Below are 15,717 nucleotides of genomic sequence, written 5' to 3'. Positions count from 1 at the left end.
GGATGCTGCAACCATATTAAGTACATGCCAGCTGCCAAGTGCCCAAATTGTGATCATGTGACAACAGGGATGCTGCAATGGTCATAAGTATGAGGACCAGTCATAAATCATTTTTTCATGCGCTGTTTTAACTTTGAATGGTCACTAAACAAATATCATAAATCAAGGACTACCTGCATTCAGTGCAGCTAAGTAAGTTTAAATGCAGGAATCATATCTAGAAAATTCAAAAAGCTGAATAAAATTAACAATAAAAAAGTATTAAAATAATCCAATGAATTGTTTGCCCTTTAATAGAAAGTTCTTGGTGCTGTTACTAGATAAGGAACAGGTAGCACATTTATTGATGAATAAAAATTAGCAGATGAAATTCCCTAAGTTCCTTCAGTTATCAGTTATTTGTGCAGCAAGTGGTTGGGAGAAAAGTTCTGGACATATTTAAATGTTAACTAAATTTAACTACCTTAACTTCATTTCAGACTAAACCAAGCAAACCATTTTATAAAACCAATTTGGGAGTGAGTGCAGAACAGAAGTTTCAGGAACACTGTTTCCTGCTGAGTATTAGAAAAACTTCTTAACCAGAAGTCAAGTTCAATATTAGAGGCTAGGCAGCCATCTCTCAAGGAGGCTTTAATTTGGATTTATGAACTGAATGAAGTGCAGTGACCTAAATGATCCTTTCCTAGTCTATCATTGGTTCCCTGATAGGATAGGTGTTTATTTCCTTGCTTCCAGTTGGAGATTTGCAAATATGCTTGATGCTTCATTTTTAGCAAGGGGTTGTGATTTCTAAAGTTTTGGTGATTTCATAAAATTCTCCTTTCTTTCTCACATTGCTAGAACTCTGTATGATGGTTAAGCAGTATTCAGAATCATCTTTGTTACAAAATTTTAATGCTTACTATACAAACATACAAAATTATTTATCCAAATAAATTCAGGAACCTGGACTCAAATGCTCAAGACAGGGCAAATATCTTCCCTTTGCTTTGGAGTTCACGTCTTTAAAATTGCCTTCTAAGTCTGCTTTATGAGACTTTACCCCATATTCAGGGATAACAGTTTTATCCTTGGGGAAGGATCGTTGCTTATTTTATTGCTTTTTCAGAAGGTAACCATTTTCACTGTTAAAATGACCATCCATGAGCCCACACTAATCATCACATTGTTACTTGCTGCCAAATTACAGTGCTATAGAACTGGAATCTACAAAGTTTGGTTTCGGTCTACCAGTTACATGCTGTTGCCTCAAAGAAAGAATTGCAAATTCTATTAACTTTATTTTCCTGAACAGAATCCAGGAATCCTTTTTGTTTTATTATTTTATGTATTGGCTGTATAGTGCTATACAGGCATTTCTTTTAAAAAAGAACTTTAAAAGAAGTTTTACATATATGAAGTAATATATACATGATGTTAATTGCTGTAGTAGCAGGGGGGATTTACTTACTGGATATCTTTTAATAATGTGGTGGGTATGTTAAGTATTATTACAAGTAATCCCTACTTAGCAACTACTCCTTCAGCAACCATTTGACATTAAAATGTTGCTGAAAAAGGAGACTTATAACCAGTCCTTGAAGTTGTGGCTGTCATAGAATCCCTGTGGTCATGTGATGACAGCATAGGGACCCGGCAACTAGCACACATGATGGTTGCTGTATCCAGTGGTGGTATTCAAATTTTTTTACTACCGATTCTGTGGGTGTGGCTTGGTGGGCATGGCTTGGGTGTGGCAGGGGAAGGATACTGTAAAATCTCCATTTCTACCCAACTCCAGGGGAAAGATATACTGCAAAATCCCTATTCCCTCCCCACCCCATTAACCTGCTTTCCAGCTCCATTCTCCTGTGCAGGGCAACAAAAGAAGACCCAGTTGATCAGCGAGGACTCGAGAGGCAGAGAATAGATGGGGGCGGGGCCAACCAGAGGTGACATTTACCGGTTCTCTGAACTACTCAAAATTTCTGCTACTGGTTCTCCAGAACCTGTCAGAACTGGCTGAATACCACCTCTGGCTGTATCCCACAGTCTGGTGATTGTTATTTGCAACATTGATTGGGACCTTTGCTTCGGACAAGTTTCAAAGTCAATGGGAAAGCTGGTAGGAAGTCAAAAGTCATGATCACATGGCATTGTGCTTAACAACCTGCAGTAATTTGTTTAATGACTGCCACTAGAATGAATGAACTAACATTAGTTAAGTGCACTTTACAACCATATCACTTACTGATTGAGCTGAGGGTCCCAATTGTAATTGGTAAATCTATCTATATCTATATGTAACAGGTTTCTATTGAATCTCCCCCCCCCCCGTTTCTCCCCTCCCTCTTTTTTCCTGTACCCATCCACATTCTATTGAACAAAATGTAGTAAAACAATTCTCTTTCAGAATCAGTCCTCTACTAATCATTATTGGTGATATTCAATTATGCTTTTTCAGGTTTGTTTCATCTTTTATTTCATCTATGTATTTTTATAGAATACTTTTCTGAATGATTTTTCTAGTAGATTACAGAATATTTCAGATTGTGGTGATACTGAAGTGCTGTTGAATAAAAAAACTAGCATTTTTAAGCAGACTATTTAATCATGCATTCCTGTTTGGAAGTAGCTTGAAAATGTCATTGTATACTTGTGCAAATTGTTTATAATTCAAACTTTCAAAGCATAAACTAACCATATGTTACAGTTTATGTTTAATATTCTATAGTAATAATGAGGATGTTGTGCTTAAATTGAAAAATAGAAATATGTTCCTCTTTATGTTTTTTTTTTCCAGCAAGCACAACCTAATACAGACTGGCGTTTTTCTCAGGCTCAGAGACCAGGAACTAGTGGGTAAGTTACTTTACACAGATAAGGTACTCTATAAATGGATGTTACTTTTGTGCTATCAAAGTATGTGAAAATATCTTGGGAAGTAATAAACTTTGCTAGATCTTTATCAAATAGAACATTAAAGTGTGAAATTTGGTTTTTGTGTAAACTCATTTTTGATTGTGCATGATCCCAAAATAGCATGCATGCGTGTGTGAGTGTGCATTCCAATATTTTTTCTACTTAGTTACAAAAATGAAGCTAAAATTGTTCAACATATTTTACTAATGAACAGTAAGAAATAATATAGGAAACTACATTTTATTATTTGCCAGTTCAAATATTTACACGAAAAGTTTCAGATAGATATTTTTTCCTTTCAACGAGATATAACAGAAAAGTGTAGTCTAAAAAATGAAAACTCTAGATGTTGGAGGAGGTCCGGAGATTCTGAATGCAAATTTTGTTGCCTTGAACAATTTTTCCTCTCTTGCTCCCAGCTTTGGGTTAGAAGTGAACATCGAGATCTAAGGTCACCTGTTAAGTGCAGGCATTCCTTTCTGTAGCCTCTTCTAATGAAAGAATGACATTGCTTCCATAGGTTGTCTCTTCCATTCTTGAACAACCCTAGCTTCTTCTTTTTTTTTTTTTTATATCGGCCACAATCTACTTTATTGTAATTTATACTACTGTTTCATTTCTTGCCTTTTGGAAAACTCGGAACAATTCTGTCCCATCTTCTACCTGACAGCCCATTTTGTATGTTTGGTCTCAGTCACGATATTGTCTGATAATAGATTGAAGATTTTTCTTCTCAAACACTTGGTTCTCAAATTTTCTTGGTACCGGCAGGGCTACTTTTTCTACTTGTCCATTTTTAGTTCTTTTACTTGGGCCAGTGGAAACCATATACTTTTTGAGAGAGTTATTGTTATGTACTAACTAATAGATTGAACAGCACTCTTATCTTCCTGGTTCAGAATTCATCTCTGCTATTCCTTAATGGGTCAGTCTTCTTACTTGCAATCTTGAGATAGTAAAACTGATTTATCCCAAAGGTGTTTTTTCCAATAGGCAACTAGACTTTCTTTTTTCTTTAAGAACAAGTTTTTCATGCAAAAAACTTCTTTAGTTCTAACTGAATGGTGAGAAATTGAAAGATTTATATAAATATTCCCCACCAGTCAGTTAGAAATGAAGAAGCTTCTTGAATGAGAAGTGTAATGTTTCAAAGAAAATAAACCCAAGAAAGTCCAATTGCTTTTTGGAAAAAGCACTTTTGGGAAAACCATGACCTGGATATTTGAGAACCTCCATAGACATAAAACTGATTTACTTTGTATCACATGGGGAATTTGTAGCTCTGTGATTTTTGTTAAACAGGTTCCAGCATTCTTTTGAGAATGGCCAAGCTGGCTGGGGTTGTTGCTTACTTTAAGCAAAATTGGAAGGACTACAAGTTCTTTATTTCTACTCCATTACCACTGTAAAAATATAATCTGATCAATATATTCAGTGCTTTGAATATTTGAACATACTACAGAAATGCTAAGTATGTATTAGTATTATTAGTTGGCACTGTAATACATGTGTAAAAGGTAAAGTTATTTTAAAAGATGCTTAATTTTTTTCACTGTGTATGTAGAATGCAATGATGTGAAGGGAACAAAAATACTCAGAGCCCTCAAAAATGATTTTGCACCTTCTTTGCTTTCTATCCTTATGCAAAAGGAAGAAATAGCCCAACTTCTTACAGGGCACCAATGGAGACAGAACAGGTATGCAAGTCAAAATAGGCAAGGAATTAGTTAAGAGAATATTATCCACCATGAATGAGTACAAATCACCTGGACCATATGGCTTCTATCCCAGGATTCTGAAGGAGCTGGCAGATGTGATCTTGGAACCACTGAATGAAATCTTTCAGAACTTCTGTAGCACAGAGGAACTATCAGAAGACTGAAAAAGAGCTGATGTGGTTCCAATCTGCAAAAAGGGGGAAAACATAGATCAAAAAACTATAGGCAGATCAGCTTCATATCAATACCTGGGAAAATCCTGAAAAAATAATCAAGAGATGGATTTGTGAACAGGAAATTAATTAGGTATGTCTAACCTACCAAAGAGAAGAATTAGGGATAACGTGATAGCTGTTTTCCAGTACTTGAGGAGCTGTCATCTTATTTTCCAAAGCACCTGTGGGCAGGACAAGAAGTAATAGGTGGGAGCTTGTTCAAGAAAGCGCCAACCTAGAACCAAGGAGAAATTGCCTGACAGAACAGTTAATCAATGGAACAGTTTGCCTCCCAGAGTTGTAGGGGTTCCATTGCTGGAGGTTTTGCTGGAGACCATTGCTGGAGACTGGGCAACTATTTGGTTTGGATGATACGGTAGTTCCCTAGCTTACTACCATTCATTTAGTGACTATTCAACGTTATAACAGTACTGAAAAAAGTGACATATGACCGTTTTTCACACTTATGACCAGTACAGCATCGCCATGGTCAGGTGATCAACATTTGGATACTTGACAACTGACATTATTTATGATGATTCCAGTGTTCCAGGATCGTGTGATTACATTTTGCAATCTTCTGACAAGTAAAGTCAATGGGGAAGCCAGATTCACTTAATAACTGCGTTACTAACTTGACAACTTCAGTAATTCATTTAACAATTGTGGCAAAAAGTAATAAAAATAACTCACTTAACTGTCTTGCTTAGCAACAGAACTTTGGGGCTTAATTGTGGTAGTAAGTTGAGGACTACCTGTATAAGGTCACCTGCCTTGAGCAGGGGCATTGGACTAGAAGGCCTCCCAAGTCTCTTCCAGCCCTCTGTTTCTATAATTCTTACAGTCAAGCAATAGTTTATTCCTGATTTCTCCAGCATCACAGTGACTTGAAGGAGAAATTAATAGCTCCTTGACACAGTCACATTGTCACTACCCATGACCCATCCCTCTGTTAATTCAAAATGTAGATATGCTATGTAGATCATAAATTAACCAAAATAAAAATAAACAATTAGAATACACATAATGTCTAATAAACAGCACAATTCATACAATCAAGTTCAGAAAACAAGAGAACCAAAAATCTCCTTTCCTCAACATTCTCATTAGCAGACAAACCAATAGCAAACCACAGGCTTCACTGAAGGATCAACTCACATAAACCCAATCTTCTATAGTAGCAAAAGCACAAAAAACAAGTTGACTAAAGCCTACAAAAACAGAAATAAAATATTATAAGACATCCTTCAATACAGTAGATTATACTTTCATTTTGTTGCATCTGGCAGAGTCTTGAGTTTGGGGATCCCATCAGAATCCTTTTAATCTATTTGCATTTAAAACTGTGTAGTGAAGCATAGGTTACTTCATTTTAGAATTTTATTGTATTTTGATTTTTGTATTTTAGTAGGTTTATATATAACCTTTATAGACTGCCCATTGTACCCCAAGGTTGGGTGAGTTGTGGAGCAGTTTTATTATTGTCTCTAATTTTGGGTCAGTTGATGTGAAAAGAGCAATGATAACACAGTTTACTTCTTTTCGGTTGTAAAATCCTTTACTTTTGTAAGATTTTGTATTATACTGCAGCCTTACACCAGATGTTTTAAGTTTCTTGGTCTGTATAATAACAATAGCACTTAGACTTATATACCACTTTACAGTCCTCTCTAAGTGGTTTACAGAGTCAGAAAATTGCCCCAAATAATCTTGAGTCCTCATTTTACCCACCTTGAAAGGATAGAATGCTGAATCAACCTTGAGCCTGGTGAGATTCTAACTGCCAAATTGTAGGCAGCTGGCGGTCAGCAAAAGCAGCCTGCGGTACTGCATTCTAACTACTGCACCACCCCAGCTAAACTAGGTGGCTTACAACCAATTATGAAGCTCTTTCTGTCAAATGCTGACAAAGCACTGCACTACTGTGGGTCATAGTTTATAAGAGATTTCTTTTTTTCCCCTTTTTCTTCTCCTCATCCAGCATTCATGGCAATATTTACCTAATATCTAATCACACTTGGCCAAGTGTGATTAAACATACAAGGAATTTGTTTCCAATGCATAAGCTGTCAATGTACGTACAGTAATTGTGATATCATTAACATAGTCATTATAAAATTCAGTACATTCATCATAAAACATTAGATACAACACTTAGTGATAGTCATGGATACTAAATAAGCAATCAACATAAATCATATTAAGATACTAAGCAAACAAGATAAATCATAAGATACAAGCAACAAAGTTATAGTCATAAGGAGATAGGTAATAAGGAAGATGAGAATGATGGTAATACTGCCTTTTTAGATAGTTTGACAGTGTTGTGGGAATTATTTGTTTAGGAGAGTGATGTCATGGGGGAAAACTGTCCTTGTGTCTAGTTGTTCTGATGTGTAGTGCCTTATAGTGTCGTTTTGAGGGTAGAAGTTGAAACTGTTTATGTCTAGGATGTGAGGGATCCGTAGATATTTTCACAGCCCTCTTTCTGGCTTGTGCAGTATACAGGTCCTCAGGCAGATTGGTATCAGTTGTTTTTTCTGCAGTTCTAATTATCCATTGAAATCTGTGTTTGTCTCGTTTGGTTGCAGAACCAGACAGTTATAGAGGTACAGGTGACAGACTCAATAATTCCTCTGTAGAACTGTATCTGCAGCTCCTTGGGTAGTCTGAGCTTTCTGAGTTGGCGCAGAAAAAACATTCTTTGTTGTGCTTATTATCTTATCTATTCTGATTTTCATTGTCTTATAATGTCCTTAACTTTCACAATCTTGTCTAAATTTGTGACTGCCTCCCTCTCTATGATGTTTTACCTCTCAACACCCTATCCATATTTCTCTGTTTGGTTAACATACTGTCAGGGGTGGGATTCAATTTTTTTAACAACCGGTTCTTTGGGCATGGATTAGTTGGCAGGCGTGGCTTGGTGGTCATGTGACTGGGTGGGCATGGCCAACTCATCATCATTCACATCAAGGGGCGCTTCTCCTCACCTGGCCTCTCATGACAGTGGGGATGCTGCAACCATCACTTTTTTCAGTGCCATTGTAACTTTAAATGGTCACTAAATGAACTGTTGTAATTCAAGGATTACCTATACAAAAATACAAAAAGCTTATTTGCTTGCAAAAAGATACCAATCATTAGGTACCAATTTAGATTGGTTAAATACCAATCATTAGATTAAAAATACCTGCAAGCAGGAGTTACAAATCAGGCAGGGTGTCAGAGAGGACCTTGAGGAATTAAAATAGTTAAAATGCAATGATAACTATCAACAGTCAACTCTTGCTCAAAAAGTGAAACCTTTTATCAGAGAGGTCATTTAAGCTCTCCAGAAAGAGCACACCCAGATCGTTATATCCATTTTCACCACTTAAAGACACCAGCTGGTCTCACTCACCTCACAAGATATCCTAAGGAAATCATCCAGATTTAAGAAAAGATCACATATTTGTGCCTCTTCTTTTTAAAAAAAAAATATTTTTTTTTATTTTTTAATAACAAGCATAACAAAATAAACATAAACATAACACAAAAAACATAAAAATATCCCTCTTCATAAATTTACATACAGTGCATCGATTGGTTTACCACTTTTTTTTGTGCATCCATTTCCTAGTCACTAGTATAATTATATTACATAATAGCTCATATTATCAATCAATAATTGTATAACCTAATATCATCACTAAAAAAAATCATTTATAATTTTGTTAATTCATATTTTAACGAGATAACTATAATTTGCTTAATTTATTTTGCAATAAATCATAAGATCATACCAAATCTACCTTGATAATGTTTTATAAAGATAATATCAAGAAAAAAAAATTTTTTTTATGCTAAATCGAATATTCTATCATTATGTTTTATTATCTAACCATTGATAAAAAAGATCCCAAACTTCATAAAATTGTTTATCTTCTTGTTCTCTGATTTCAAATGTCAATTTACTCATTTCAGCACAATCCAATATTTTCTTAATAATTTCTTCTTCTGATGGAGTTTTCTCACTCTTCCAGTTCTTAGCAAATACAATCCTAGCCGCTGTTAATATATTTACAATCAAATACTTCAAATTTTTATTATATATATCAGGTAAGATTCCCAATAAAAAAAATCTCTGGTTTCAAGTCTATATGTGTCTTTGTCATTTTTTCCAACCATATGCGGATTTTAGTCCAATATTTTCTAGCGTCCTCACAAGTCCACCACATATGGTAGTATGAGCCAGGTATCTGATGACATTTCCAACATTTTTCAGATTTGTTCTTAAACATTCTTGCAATTCTTGTCGGGGGGAAATGCCGTATTTGTGCCTCTTCTTGATTTCTCTTCATTACTTTTGTTATCTTGTCTCTTCAGACATTTCTGAAACTTGCTTGTTTATGTGGCATTTTTTAATTTCATGTGTTTCTCCATTCTTCTTTGAAAGATCTTAAGCAAATGATTTATTTTATTTTATTTGTTATACTGCAGTACCAACCATTGAACATAGTTTATAGTAAAAACTGTAATAGTTCAGTATGTAATGCTTTGATAATTGTCACATTGGTATATGTACTGGTCTAGGTCATATGGTTTTGTTTCATATTTGATGACACAGAGCTGTTAGCACTTTAGCTGCCCTTTCCCTTTTACCTTTAAATAATTCAGTGTGTATTTTATTTGAATCTGGCTGCTTACTATTTGACAGCTGGTTCATTGCATTTCTTATGTCCCTTCCTAGTGGAGTTGCCTCTTAATGTATACTCATTCTACAGATATTAATATCCTTATGTTTATTAAACCCTTCTGTAAAGAGATGAGGGAATTCTTACAAATGTGCAGGTGATGCATCTTGGTGGGATAGCTACTGCTCCAGATTACTGAACAAATTTTAAAGCAATTGATAGGTTAGAAAAGTGACCTGAAAGTAATAGAATGAAATTTAAATTTTCTTCAGTTAGAAAAAAGAAATGAAATGTACAAGTACAAGATGGGGAATAACTAGCTTGACAATTGCAGATATAAAAGGGTAATATAGACCATCATCTCTTCAGTCAGAAGGGACATTGCAAAGGTTTGACTTATGGATGGACCTGTCACTTTCTGAATCTGTTCTCCCACTCACCCTATTGCATTTCTTTATGCAATCATGTATCAGTGATTTAAAAAAAAAACAAATTGTCATGGCTGCCATGATACAGCCACAAAGTATGATGAAACTACATAAAAGGAAATCAAATAGTAACTTTGAATCTGACATAATAGAACTACCCATTTCACAAAGTTCATAATGTATAAGATGCGTACTTTTTCAAGAACTAATGTGTATTGGTGAATTAGTTTATCTAAGTAATATTAATATCAGAGAAGTTAATCTACTTATTGGGGTGGGGTCTTTGTATGAGTACTAAGAATAAGCTTTGATACAAATTATGTGAAGAAATCAAGGCAGCATATGAATAAAATCAATCAATAAAAATGTACATTTTTCTTTTTGCTTCTATTGTACTTTTTATATATTTCATTTGCTTTGTTTCTTCTTAGATCTCAGAATGGAGATGAAAACGGAACTTGGCCAAACAATCAGTTTGATACTGAAATGCTTCAGGCTATGATTTTAGCATCAGCAAATGGTCAGTTTCTACAAATAATCTAGCCTATTTTAGTATTGCATTCCCAATACTTCCTCACAACCCTTTAAAATTAGTATAAAATATACTGTAAAAGATTTGTGCTTCTTGGCAAGAAAGCTAAAATGTCTCTTGTTAAACTAGTCAATAGTACTGCATATTATATAAAATATTATATTAAATATATCCATAGAATGAAATTGGATCATTTGGAACCAACTGTAAGTCTGAGAAGTCCTTTTGTGTTTTAATTGCACTGTAAAATAAATAATATTATGCATATTGAAATTTAAGGCTTAGAAAGTTATAAATTGGTACAGGTAGTCCTTGACTTATGGCCAATATGGAGCCCAAATTTTCTATTGTTAACATTTGGTAAGTGAACTTTGCCCCATTTTACAACCTTTCTTGCCACAGTTGTTAAATTTGTAACATGGTTGTTAAGTGACTATTAAGTGAAACCCCATTGACTTTGCTTGTCAGAAGTCATAAACAGTTATCTCATGACCCTTGGACACAACAACTATCCTAAATATGAGTCAGTTGGCCAAGCATCTAAATTTTGCTCACATGACCATGGGGATTCTGCAGTAGTTGTAAGTGTGAAAAACATTCATAAGTCACTTTTTTCAATGCCATTGTAACACTAAATGAAATGTTGTAAATCAAGGACTACCTGTATATGGTACCAGAACTTGCTAATTCCTGTATTGTATACTATTTCCTTATTTTACATTCTTGGAGTACTTAACAATTCTGGATAGAAAAATTTTCATGCTTTTTAAAAATTTTCAAACTTTGTTTCACGATTTGGTTATCTGTATGTATATTAACTATTCCGTAAACTGAAACAAAATATTGAATGAATTTGTAACATGAATAATAAAAAATACAGTATTCAAATACTCTGTTTTCATATTTCAGTGGAAGAGATTTTTAAAGAATGCGAAATTAATTTATTTTGCTCTTAAAATGAAGTGAATCAGGCAGAATAATAATAATAATAATAACAACAACAAGAACAAGAACAACAACAACTATAAGTTGATAGGTAGACAAAATGCCAAACTCAGTCTGAACATCTGTTGACTGTGCGATGAAGAATAGTGATGATGATGATGATGATGATGATGATGATGATGATGATGAAAAATGTTTGAGTAAAAGTCTAGATGCAATTACAAAATTTCTGGAACACCACTTCAATACCATCAGCAATGACAAAATCGCTATTCAATCAAAAAGCAGCTTTACTTGGAACAGTTTACATCTGCAATGATATCTTTAACACCATCAAACAATATCAGCCTATGCTCCTTGAGAAGAATTTGATAGCCAAATCCAGTCTGATGTTTTCAGTCTGACTGTGCAACCAACCATAAGTATAACAGATTTTTTAGAGAGGATTTAGGTACATATTATAGAGGTACTTCAGCAGCCAAAACATTATTTCATATGGTCTGTCCTATTACTGCACTTGGGGTTGAAAGTCTAACATTAATAGAACTTCAGACCCATTGTTGTGGGTTAAGGATTTATAAATTGGGCCAAGCTGAATTCCACAGTATTTCAAACGTATAAAGACATTGAGCATTTTGTGAAAATTGATAGCCAAAATAATTATTATACAATACTGAAAGAAAAATTTGCATTTAATTCAGTGCTTGAATTAACTTTTTGTTTTGAATAAAGGGAGAAGGAAGAGATCTTTCAAGGTGTTCAAAATTATTGCAAGGCTTTAAAACATGGTATAATAATAATTCTGGATGTTGTTTTAATTTTGTTGATTTCGTTTTAATCTTTTTAGACAGTAAATCTATATGTGCAATTATGTAAATCCTTTATACGTTTTTGGAAGCTCCAGAAACTGGAATACATAATTATTGGAGAAGCAATATATATTACTTCTCTCACCTGAGGAACTAATAATACAGGATTTTCTTTTTAGGGAATTCAGGCAATTGTTCTCCATGTTTCAAGCAGATGTTAGAAATGTACTTAGAATTAGATATGCTTGTATAATCTAACCCTTTCTAAAAGGTATGCCTTTTGAATTGCAGGGAAGAAAAAATTTTCTTTTCAGCCAAATATGCACATACATAACATTATTCAATTATTACTTTAAAACCTATTTAACCCTCTTCCTGTTCTAATACTCTTGCAGAAGCTGCTGCCGCCGCTGCAGCTAACCCAGATGGAAATTCTACTCTGGGAGGAGGAGCAACAGCAGGTACCATGGGGCTCAGCACCAGGTATGGCCCCCAATTCACCCTTCAGCATGTTCCTGATTATAGACAGAATGTGTATATCCCTGGAAGCACTGCTACTCTCTCCAACGCCGCTGGCAAACGTGATGGAAAACCGGCAGCCTCTGGAGGGGGAAATAAGAAGAAGTCAGGAAAGAAAGAGAAGAAGTAGGATCCACAGGATAGCACAGCCACTTCCACGTAAATCTAAAGGGCAGACTCTTCCAGCACTCCCCCAGTTCATAGCCTAGGATGGAAGATGAATGTGAATTTGTGGTTAAACTTTTTTTAAAATATGGAACATTGTGAATGTACATTGTTGTCATCTAAGTTTATGAGTAGATGTACTGCTGTTATTCATGAAGAAAAATATCTGAATAATAACAAATACAGTGTATATCTTTCGAGGACAATGTAATATGCAAGGGTGTCAGATCTTTGAAACATTTTATTTCCTGAAGATCTGCATCACCAACAAAATTTAGGATGGGCTCTGCTCATTGTAAATAATTATTCTGAACAGAGTTTTTTATTTATATAAGTTCCTCCATTTTTACAAAAATTCTCACTTTTCCAAATTTTGATAGAAGTTCTTGGGGGGAGGGTTAGACATCATTTCAGCTGGAATCCTTGTTATGATATTGATAGGGAGTGCTTTAATTCCTGCTTTGTTTTAAAAGAAATGTGTATCCTGTATTATTATAAGAGAATGCGATTCAGCTACATTTATCTTTTTTATAAATTTAACCAAGGATGGCCAGAAAAAAATTAAACTGATGTCATAGTTTCTGAGAAGCAAGGAGTGCATTGCAATGGAAAAACTTTCATGCACAAAACATGTCGTAGATATAAAGACAGAGAACACTGCCATTCATGATTTATTTACAGTGATCTCTAAAAAGGCAACACATCTCATCTACATCAGTATGTATACTAAATGTTTTCTAGAAAAAGTTGAAGAAAAAAGTCATTCACTTGTGAGCATAGTGAGCTACTGCTCATATCTTTGCTTGACTCCTGAGGGAGATGTCTTTGTTAACTGGATGAGCTCTGCTGATCTTATAGGTAGAACTTTAAAAATAGAATGCTTCACTTTTTTCTGCACATGAAACTGCATGCAAATCACTTCACATTTACAGGACAGCTGACTTCACACCCAAGCTTGAATTGGGAAATTTATTGCATGACATGAACAGCATGTTAATATGCTCTCAAGTGCTCACATCAGCACTGTCTGTGAGAAAAGTTCACAAACAAGATGCATTGCCCTTCCTCAGAGAGATTGGGAAGCTTGTGTATTTCATTTCTCTGTGCAGTATAAATAAAAAATAATGTTGGCTTGTTGGTCTTCACAATTTGATATTAAATAGAAAGTGGCTGATATGGGAAAGCTAAGGGACCAGGTCTAATGAAGGTACACTGGAATTAGAACTAGGCAAATTGCAAAGCCAATCACTTTATTCCTGAACTTTTATAAATACTAAACAAATGACATTGTATTGATGCAATCAGGCAATTTGAGATCCCTACCACTACCTCTTCTTGAATATGAATAGACCTTAAAATATTAAAAATACACTTTGTGTTACTATGTTTTGAAATTGCTAGATTTAGATCTTTTTAACAGCATCATTCCATAGCCTAGTATGGACCAGTGAGGTTTCTTAACTCTGGCCCATTTGATAATGTAATGGCACTCTGAGTCAGGTAGGAAATTGTACTGTTACTTGGCAACATTGGTTGTCTTTCTAGATATATCATAGTTTCCTGTACTTTATCATGGTTTTCTTTATTGCAACAAAAGAGCCATAAAGAATCAGAGGAGCATATTTTCAACATGGAGCGTGAACCACTAGTTCAAGAACTTTTTTTTTACATTGTAATAAATAGCTTGCTTGAAATAGTCAAAACAGGTCAGTCTAAACATATGACAAGTTTCCAAAGTTGCCTCCCAAACTGATTGGCTGTGTTGTTGTCACTGCTAAGAGCATTTTATGAACTATTTGATGCTTTCCCTGTCTCTAGAAAGTAGGACTTATCTACAAGAAGTTTTTGTCTACATATGGGTTTTGTAGTGATCCCAAACGCTTCTCCATCAACTTTTTCTTTGGTGACTGCACTAGAAACAGTTTACATAGTTAGTGAAATAGACAACAAACTAGTGGGATGTTCTGTAACATGAGCCACATTTAAATGAATGAGAGCGCAATAGTCCTCCTGTCACACAGCTCCCATTTATCTCAATGCAGTTTGTGCAGATACACCTCAGCTGGATTGTGCCTAAAGCTTCTTATGTAATCGAATAGTTAACATGTGATCTTTCCCAAAGTACTGTAGATGAATCTTGGTTAATCTTGTTTATTTTTTCATCTACACCTGAAAATAGTGTAGTAGTGCCTAGTGATGTGTGTTTTTTATTTGTTTAATCTTAATAATTGAATAGTGAACATCAGTATTTTATATTCTTTTGGATCATCTTCATGTGTGTTCATTGTGCTTTTAATTGTATGTGAACTGAAACACACTTACTTGTCCCTCCAATGTGTCTAATATTGAGCTATACTTATATATTATATATATGCTTATACCCTTCTTATATCCATGTAACTGATATTGATGTGTTAACACGCAAGTTTTATACTCTAATATTTATATTGCTTTTTTCTTTGAGAAAAATAAAATCTTTTCTTCTGATGTGCTGTTACTGGTATGCTTCTAGTGAACAGGGTTAGAGTTTTAAAAATCTGGAAAAAATATGTGGGTGCAAACACATTGAAACAAGAGAGTGTAAACTTTTATAATGCCACTCTTCTAAAAATGTCATATTTAGAAATAGAAAAAGGAATGTGTTCTATAAGTTAACGTTCTATTCTTTGGACAAAGGATTCTGGACATACAGCCAGGATATGGACAAAGAAAATTAAGCAATGACAGATGAACAATGGCAACTATCACATGAATGTCAAGTTAGGCATCTTTATTGTGGGCCCAAACCAGACAATATAGAACACAA

General features: G+C 34.6%; 1 protein-coding gene across 1 annotated transcript in view; it reads left to right on the top strand.

The window, feature by feature from the left end:
* Positions 1 to 15,398, top strand: part of LOC113448161 (uncharacterized) — a 57,302-nt gene extending 41,904 nt beyond the window's left edge. Inside the window, exons 4-6 of the mRNA XM_087930382.1 lie at positions 2,786 to 2,844; positions 10,373 to 10,461; positions 12,623 to 15,398. Coding sequence (XP_087786508.1) covers positions 2,786 to 2,844; positions 10,373 to 10,461; positions 12,623 to 12,876 — 402 coding nt within the window. The 3' untranslated portion in view covers positions 12,877 to 15,398. The remainder of the gene's footprint in view (positions 1 to 2,785; positions 2,845 to 10,372; positions 10,462 to 12,622) is intronic.
* Positions 15,399 to 15,717: the final 319 nt, after the last annotated feature.

This window comes from Pseudonaja textilis, chromosome 3 (assembly GCF_049901715.1).
Source record: "Pseudonaja textilis isolate UNSWEBS1 chromosome 3, rPseTex1.2, whole genome shotgun sequence".
NCBI classification, from domain to species: Eukaryota; Metazoa; Chordata; class Lepidosauria; order Squamata; family Elapidae; genus Pseudonaja; species Pseudonaja textilis.
This window is presented reverse-complemented; position numbering and strand designations above follow the sequence as displayed.